Source organism: Aplysia californica, unplaced genomic scaffold (assembly GCF_000002075.1).
Source record: "Aplysia californica isolate F4 #8 unplaced genomic scaffold, AplCal3.0 scaffold00120, whole genome shotgun sequence".
NCBI lineage: Eukaryota > Metazoa > Mollusca > Gastropoda > Aplysiida > Aplysiidae > Aplysia > Aplysia californica.
The window spans coordinates 263896-273476 of NW_004797390.1; the positions used below are offsets into that span (position 1 = coordinate 263896).

At 41.3% G+C, this 9581-nt stretch overlaps 1 protein-coding gene across 1 annotated transcript; it reads right to left on the bottom strand.

The window, feature by feature from the left end:
- Window positions 1-2221: 2221 nt before the first annotated feature.
- LOC101861803 lies at window positions 2222-9525 on the bottom strand. The gene is made up of 3 exons (XM_005096049.3): window positions 9440-9525; window positions 6113-6208; window positions 2222-4272 (listed from the first exon to the last, which is right to left on the bottom strand). Exons 2-3 carry the CDS (start codon window positions 6132-6134, stop codon window positions 2582-2584), a joined length of 1713 nt encoding a protein of 570 aa, XP_005096106.1. The 5' UTR covers window positions 6135-6208; window positions 9440-9525; the 3' UTR covers window positions 2222-2581.
- Window positions 9526-9581: the final 56 nt, after the last annotated feature.

The following is a 9581-nucleotide window of genomic DNA, read 5'->3' on the forward strand; positions in this document are numbered from 1 at the left end:
TATTATTATTATTATTATGAGGTCCCGGGTGTCTATTTGTGGAAATACTTTGACTCTCTAAACAACAGACCACCGCCTGGGGTGTAGCGGTAAGTAAGGAGCTTTACCGTCGCATGCAGAAAACCTGAGTCTGAGATGCATGTCGTGGTGTAGATAGCTAGTTTAGTTTTAGTAGAGGTTTTACGGCGCTCGCAACTGCATAAGGTCATGTGAGCGCCAGAAGATCAGAGGTGTTACAAGAGAGTAACAAACATGATGAAAAAGAAGAAGGGAAGATAAGGACGATATGTGTTTCATAGGAAAGAAGAAGCAAATCATGCTGGAGCTCCCGCCAACCACCCACGAATTTGCGTAGATAGCTTTTATCGAGGGCCTCCGTCTGTCTGCTGGGACATTGCATCCCTCTCAGCCCCAGTTGAACCTGGAGACAGGGTCGAAGCAGCCTTCCTCCAAGATGGTCTAAATGCAGCCTTCCTCCAAGATGGTCTAAATGCAGCCTTCCTCCAAGATGGTCTAAATGCAGCCTGTCTAAATTGTGTCTGTAAGGGGGTAAAAACCATCTATATTCAGATCAATAGAAGACAAATAAATAACACACGGAGATAAGACCCCGCCCCCCTTCCCCCCACCCCCCTTAGTCTTGAGAAGCTTGGATGTACGATATACACCACCATCATCAGACGAATTTTGTCAAAGTCAGTATAAACATTTAATGCCTTTATCGATAGGGCCTACAATTTGTAAATCGTTTATCCCTTTACAGTCACAGAGCCAGCAGCACAAAATACCCCTTTGGTCACTGACTCTGCCAGGAGAGTGACGGCAACGAAGTTCTCGGGCCTGGCGTAGACGGATAATTGTGTGTGTTTACAAAACACACGCGCGCGCGCACACACACACACACACACACACACACACACACACACACACACACACACACACACACACCAGGCCAGAACGGATACTTTTCACCATCGCATTATTGCGCCAAGAGACCGCAAAGTGCTAAGAGACGGGTTGTTTCAACCCTGCCATCAAGTAAGGCCAATCCGAGCGAAACGGGATACAAAGTCTTAGAGGCAGACAGTCGGAGACTCTCGATAAAAAAACACCTTCCTACACGGGAATCGAACTCACGACTTGAGTGACTGAATGCAAAGAGCTTTATCACAACATAACAGAAGGGGCCAGCCAACCAGAAGCGTATTGTCACTCTGTGAGAGAGACCAGACTTTTTACCTTCCCAGATTCGCTCGGGGTTAGGATTGTTCTGTCAAGAATTATATGGACATACTGTATGAAAACAAAATCATAGGATCATACTCTATGAAAACAAAATCATGCGATCATACTCTATGAAAACAAAATCATACGATCATACTCTATGAAAACAAAATCATACGATCATACTCTATGAAAACAAAATCATACGATCATACTCTATGAAAACAAAATCATGCGATCATACTCTATGAAAACAAAATCATACGATCACACTCTATGAAAACAAAATCATACTATCATATTCTATGAAAACAAAATCATGCGATCATACTCTATGAAAACAAAATCATACGATCATACTCTATGAAAACAAAATCATGCGATCATACTCTATGAAAACAAAATCATGCGATCATACTCTGTGAAATATGAAAACAAAATAATATAACCTTACTCTATGAAAACAAAATAATACAATGATGCTCTATGAAAACAAAATCATACAATGATACTCTATGATAACAAAATCATATGATCTTTTTCTATGAAATATGAAAACAGAATAATACAATCAAACTATGTGAAAACAAAACAAAAAATCATACTCCATGAAAACAAAAATCATACGATCATACTCTATGAAATATGAAAACAAAATAATACAATCATACTCTACGAAAACAAAATTTTACGATCATACTCTATTAAATATGAAAACAAAATTTTACGGACATACTCTATGAAAAAAATAAAAGGCCATACATGGCCATACTCTATGAAAACAGAATTATAGAACTCACTTTATGAAAACAGAACCAAATGAACATACTCTAAAGAAACAGAATTAAAGGAACATACTATATGAAAATAAAATTTTACGAACATACTATGAACAGCGGAAATACAGAGCTTCGATCTACGTCACTGACATACAAGCACTGCGACAGAATCTGCGCTTTAAACATAGGAAGAATTAGCCAGGAAAGAAGCTGCATGAAGACAACCTTCAGGCCATCTCAAGCTAAATTGACCGTCTGAATAGACAAAAAGAGCCATACATACAATCTATGAACTTAGAATTAAATGAACATACTCAAAGAAAACAGAAAAATTACTTGAACAAACCTGCAAAAGTAGAATTCTATAACCATACTCTCTGAAAACAAAATTACATGGTCAAAATCTATGAAAACAGTATCATATGAACATACACTAGAGAAACTGAATTATAGGAGTATTCTTTATGAAAAGTGAATCTTATGAGCATAATCTGTGGAAACAGAATAATATGAATATACTTTACGAAAAGAGAAGTGTATGAAAATAATCTTTGGAAGCAGAATAATAAGACCTCAATCTAGGAAAACATCCAAGGCCTCCCGGTCATGTTGTAGAGTTTATCAATGGCAAAGCTGTGTGGAGAGGTATCGTAGGAGAAGTGTCTCGCCCCTCCCAGCCGGCATATCCTTCCTCCGCTACTGCCCGGGCATGTGCCGGCTGTGTGTTTGTAGGTGGGAATCTCAAACCATCCAAACGACGTCATTTTCTCTTCAACGTGCTGCCCTAGGGTCACGTGCTTCTGGTAACCGTGTGGGTGAGTAACAGCCAGCGACAGGTTTGTGGTGACCCCACGGTATTTTACTCGCACTTGCTCCGCTACTTCCAGGTAGTTCATGAAGATCTTCTGCAACTTCAGCCCAAAACTTTCGTCGTGTGTGGCGCACCAAATTCTTCTCTTATCTGCTTCAATGGCGGCTGAGTCCACTCCCCCGCATGTTATCGTTACCACATCTTTGGTGTCGTTGTCGTCGTCGTAGAAGAACTTGATGCTGGTCTTGGCGCACTCGATTTCATCGCACACGACATGACTGGCCGTGATGACGTCGATGAGCCACCACACCCTGTGAGGTTGGCTTGACCGCTGGCACTCCGGACACACGCACGGACCCGAGGTGTCTGGCCGCCAGTCCTCTTCGTCGAACTCTTCAAACACCTCTATGGTCGGCTCGTCACCACATGCACCACCTTGTCCTAGCGGGGCATTCTCCACACTATCCTCCTGCGATGTAATCTCTCCGAAGTCCTCATTATTGATTGAGCCCTTGGTATTTTCTTCGCTTTTCTGAACAGCCAGCTGAGAACTTTTTTCTTCTCCTTCGTCCTCCTTCGACATGGTTTCCACTCTCTGAGAATTGTCCGTGTTTTGTTCCCTACCCTCACGATCTTCAAACTCTTTATTCAGCGTTGTTTCATCGTTCACGGCGCCGCTGTCTTCAACTTCTAAGGATGCCAGTTTTGGCGTTTCCCCTTGTGTGTCAAATTCCAATAAGTGACCCTCGTTCTGAGAAACATTGTCTTCAGGGCTGACCTCCCGTGTGTTTTGTTTCAAAAACGAAGATGGGAATTCTTTCACATTCCCTTTGGCTTGAGGTTTACTTTCAGCACTTTCATTAAGCCTGTCACCCAAGCTGCCAAACCCTTCATTGATTGTATTGGTCATAGAAACAACATTAGAACTGTCCCTGACAACGGTATTTTCCTCAACCTTTAATCTTTTTACCAGCCTTTCATTCGCCTCGATACTGGCATCCTCTCTGGGTGTTCCCGGTCCGAAGGAGGGGCTGTTCCCGTGTACGCTATCGTCAGAACTGTCATCACAAAGCGCCACGACACCGGTCGTTGCATCCACATCGTCCCCGTCATCGTCTGCTGCTGGCAGCCCGCACATTTCGACCCAACTGACACAGCCACTCCCCACAGAGCTCACAGGGCGACCTTTGTACTTGGAGAGAGGGTACGGACTCTTGCCATTCGGAGCCAAGTCGGGCCGGCCAGAGCTGACACAACCTACGTCCAGACAGACGCACAGATCGGCTAGACAGCGCACGTAGGACAGCAAGAGCTCGTTCCTGTGGGAGGCTGGTAGGTGCTGCAGGGTGAACTCTCGGACCGGAGTGAAGCCTCGGTGGCCTGGGTGCTTCCGGCATCGGTTAAACCGTCCCTTAGCGCTGGGGCTGTTCTCGTACACAATTTCTACCTCGTGCCGATCTGTGGAAAGATCATTGAAGAGAGAGAAGAAAGTTTGATTCGTTTTGGTTTTGTGTTGCATTCGTTTTTATTTTGTTTTTGGTCATTGCTTTTTTAGTACTTCTCAAAGCCCAACCCCAGGTCCACGTCAGGGGAGGTGGAAACTGGACAAAGTAGAGGATTGCTGGATTCTACGAAGTACGGTGTGGCTTTATACCACTGAGGCGTCACGCTAGCCATGAAGGAGAACCCGGGTCACCCCGAAAAGTTGCAGGCTAACGGGGCTCTGGTGAAACAGGTACAGGCCTTGCAAGTCGGCAGTGGATTATTAATTGCCATAGAAACTAATCAAATGGTTTGGACACCTCATGCAATTACTAACACACCATCCAGCACAACGTGCCTACATAGCAAAATTCAATGGCAACAAAGCTAGAGGGCGACCGAGAAAGACCTGGATAGATGGAGTCAGGGAAACATTAACAACTCATAGCATCCCCCTGACCCAAGCTCTCCGGCTGGTGGCAGAGAGACATCTCTTTCTTCCCACGACACCCAAAAGGGTATACCTGGCGGATAAAAGTAAGTAAAGTAAAGACTTTTTAGTGGGTAGGGGTAGGGATTGGGCGTGGGGGGGGGGGTGCATTGGAGGTGGGAGGGTAATGTTGTATTCTTTGCTTAATGTGTGCGAGGGAGGGGCATGAATTTACCAGTTTACAAACTAAATGAATCGGTATTGGACACCCCCTTCCAATTACATAAATCGTCGTTGTTATTAGACAAACGCAATGTAATTGAATTTGAATGAAAATGGAAGATTAAAATCTAAAGAGACAAGGAGGGTATAACCTGGGGATACATGTATTTGGAAATGGAAAATACATAATATTATTATATACAGAATACTGGCTCTTGAAACAAAAAGAAATGTTCTTTATATTTTATTAAAGATTTTTTTTTAAAACAGACTTGATCGTACAAACAAACTGCAAACAAACAATACACTAAGACATCATTATACACTGCCAGTTAATACTTATTATGCTGAAATTAAAATTACGGTTGCAACATCAGCAGGACAGATTTTTAGTAAGAGGTCTACGGCACTTGCAACACAATAAGGTCATATTATATCAATAGGACAGATTAAATGGGTTGGGATAAAGGGTGGAGTACAATTGCAGTGACAGAAACAATAGAAAGGTAACGGAAACAACAATTCTCGCTAATAAAAGTGGGTTATACAAACAAACAAACAAACAAACAAACAAACAAACAAACAAACAAACAAAATCACCACTCGCCTTATTGGCTGAGAAATTTTTGTTGTTGTTTTTTTTTCTCAGTCGTACCAATCATAACAAGGCTCCTACCCCACACATCACAGACTACCCCACCCTTTCTCCAAAAAGAGCTTAGAAAAAAGTTCTAATGTAGTAGAAAAGGCAACAAAACCAAGTAGGGGGCTCTCGTGGCCTAGAGGTTAAGGTGTTCGCCTCTCATTCAAAGGTCCCGGGTTCGAATCCGAGTAGCGACCGAAAAAGTTTTCTTCACGAAAATTGTCTCCTTTCACCTCCTTTCCTGCTCTCTAGCAGTGTTTTATCGTCTGCTTTCGTCTCCTCTTTCTGCCCCCTCCCACTCATCTCTGGGCTCCTGACTCTTTCTACAGCCTTTCTACTGCTACTCCTTGGCTCCTTCTTATTGCTGTCTTTCTGCCACACCCCTGATCTTCTGGTAGGAAAGATCTACACCTAGCGCTCATATGACCGTATGCAGTTGTGAGCGCCGTAAAACACGCACAAAAAAAAAAATAATTTTATAATAAAACAAAAACCATGCAAAACAACATGGCAGTCCTTACCATCGTCGTCATACTCTTCCATGATGAGACGCCTTACACTCAGCCTCCACACAGGTCGAAAACCCACTCTGGGAAGATCTTTTTCAAATCAGAAACCTGGAGACAATATTAAACGTTTAAATTCATTCTATATTTTTAAATTCATTCTATATTTCAAAAAAACGTGTAAGAGTTTCACAATCCCTGATTCCTTGACAGGTGTTATACTACATGTATTTACCGTACGTTTGGAACTACATGGAAGAAAAGGGACTAAAATAAGTTTGGGCTGAAAGAAGCTTTTTTTTAAAAAAAAAAAAGTGTTTTACGGCGCTCGCAACTGCATAAGGGCATATGAGCGCGCGGGACACTTTAAACATTTTCAGTAGGTGGCAAATTTTGAGTTTTTCTCGGGTGGCGGCCGAAGCCTACTCTTATCGATTTTAAACCATCAAGGGATCTTTAACGTGCGCAACTTGCATACAGGACTTCAAACATTTTTCGCCCTGGTCCGAGGGGGCTAGGTGTAGATCTTTCCTACCAGAAGATCATGGGTGTGGGTAAAAGAGCAGTAAGGAGTCAAGGAGAAGCAGTAGAAAGACTGCAGAAAGAGTCAGGAGCCCAGAGGAGGGGGCAAAGAAGGTGGGGGCAGAAAGTGGAGACGAAAGCAGACGACAGAATATTGCTAGAGAGCAGGAAAGGAGGTTGGAGGAGACAATTTTAGAGAAGAAGAACATTTTTCGGTCGTTGCCCGGATTCGAATTCGGGACCTTTGACTTGTGACAGTCATTATACTTTGACCTGATTCAGTTTGAGAGGCTTGTTCATGCATGTCCCTGGCCTCTTCAGTCTCCTATCTTTGAACATTATTCTAGAAAGCCATATTTGTTTTCAAATATCAGAAACGTAAGCTTACAGCTTCACGGATCTTAACTATTGTTCTTGACATCTCAATAGGAACTAAATCATTTACTTATCTCAGTAGTGTGGATCAGGCGTAAGATATTTGCAATAGAACACTAAAGATAACTTTCCAGAGGCTCCTAACAATAACCCTTGTAAGTTTGTTCGATATCAAGTATACACGACTCATTTGACCCTCAAAAATCAAGAGACTCATAAGTAACGCATCAGTCGTTTGTACAAGATGGCGAAGTCAGTGATACTTCAGTGCTAGCGGTAGGGGAATAGATGGAGAAGTCAAAGATACTCATTAGTAATACATTAGATGGAAAAGTCAAAGATACCTACAATATATCAGTGGTAGCACAATAGATGGAGAGGTCAAAAATATTCATACGTCACACAACGGTGGTAGTACCAATGAAAAAAATTGTCATATAATGATCATTGAACTCTTCTGTTTCCATCTACCAAAAAAAAAAGATCAATTGAAAAGCTCACAAAACGTCCACTTTTGTTTCATATTAGAAAACAGCGAGTAGTATAAAATCAGACCTACCTGCCTCGAAGCCAGAAGAATAATATTATGTATGTCCGTTATTGATTAACTGGAATCATAATCCACTTTAAATCGTCTGCGGATGGCACTCCTTATTTGTGCTAACCACACTGCCGTTGTTTTAAAAAAGTACTGTATATGCATTAAAAAAAATTTTTTACTGGAGAGCCAAAAACTGAATAGTTGTTGGTTGTTACCAAGTAAACAAACTGTTTGCAAACATCCCAAGTCGAACTTTTTTAGAATACAAGTTTGACACTAACTTCCTTATTATCTTCAAAGTAAATATTATTTTTGTAAAAATATTCCGTTTCTTTCAGCCCTTCCTGTAAACCTGTAAAACTGCAAGTACAGTGTTTTTAAAAGTGACGACGATGACAAAGACAAGTACATTCATAGTGATATCCTAGATCGTGCATTTTGTAGTGTTTCCACTTCACTATGGAGCGCATCTTTTGACTCAATCTGAGCCAAATGAAGGGTGAGGGGGTAAAGTAGAGGCGCGTACTTGGTGATAGCACTCTGGTTTTCTGTTCTTTATTTGTGCGTAATGACGCGCCCCATAGAGCACACTACACTTCGCGGCAGTTTTTATAGAGAGCAAAGCAAGGCGGCCATGAAAGTGTGCGATCAAGGTATACAAGTCTATGGCTTTGACAATGCTTGAAACACTTCCCTGCTTTACGAATGACGTAAAGTTTTCCTGGAAAAGGCTAAGCCGTACGAAGTACGAATGCCTTAAAAAGCCCATTATCAGCGAAACACGACAGTTGGTTTTTACTTCCAGAAGATTATCTTAAAAGGAAGGCAAAGATTCAAACTGCTGATAGAAACACTTTATAGGCTTAGTCACAGGCACTGTTGCACATTATATTTGTTTGGGGGCCTAGATTCGTTATGGTCTTGACCTATGAAGTACACTGTACTTAGATATCAAAGAAAAGTCACAACAACGGATAATGGAAAATGGAGACTATGATCATGGAATATGCAAGGCGTGGCTAAAGGTTTGTTTGGTAATTATGTAATTACTTGAGGATAAGGATCAGATCTAGATACTGTCGATGGCGTAAAATATCTAGCATACAACTAGTTGTCGCCAGCATAATAGAATAATAAATTATTTGTATTACCCAACTCGTAACGTCGAGCATTTAAGACCGAACGAACTTGAAAACAAATGCCCGCTGATCAGAAAAAAATTGGAATCAGCAGAAACTTGTCACTCAATGAGGGAAGCATACCAGTTTGTCACAGACCTCGACTGTCCCCTGAATGATGGAAGTTATCAATGACACTCTCAAAAAGAGTAGATCTAAAAGAATGATTGATTGATAGTATGAATTGAATTTTATTTTTCAACTGTTTTTAACGGAAGAACATTCATTGTTGAAATTTTACAGAGTAATTTACTTTGATTTGCTTACAAAAAGGAAGAAATAATGAACAACACAAGCTGAATTGATATTTGAGAGGGACTATCTTTACAACACCAATTTGACGGTGGAGATTTTTAAAAAACAACTAAAGTTACGAATACAGTGTTAAAGTGCTGTAATTATGACTGTCGTCAATAGGGGACGACTCAAATACTTAAATGAAATTGTGGCAAAATGGGCAGCCCCCACTCTGAGCAAGTAGTAGTAATAATAATAATAATAATAATAATAATAATAATAATAATAATAATAATAATAATAATAATAGATAGCATTTGTATAGCGCATATCCCCGCTCAACAGCAGGCTCAATGCGCTTTACACATAGTAGCTGCAGAGCATGGAAGAGTGCGGCAATGCTGGCACTCTGATTCACAAAACAAACCAAACTCGAACATACACATTATAATAAAACGAAAACAAAACTATCAAAAGAAGGAAACCTACCGCCGGCGCCAGTGGATCCACTTGCTGTTTTGCTTTATTGTCGCTAAGTGGGGAACTCCGGGTCAGATCAGCATACGCCGCACAACATAATAATTAAAAAATAAATGGGGAGAAAGAGAGCGGAAGGTGTGTGTGGAGGGAG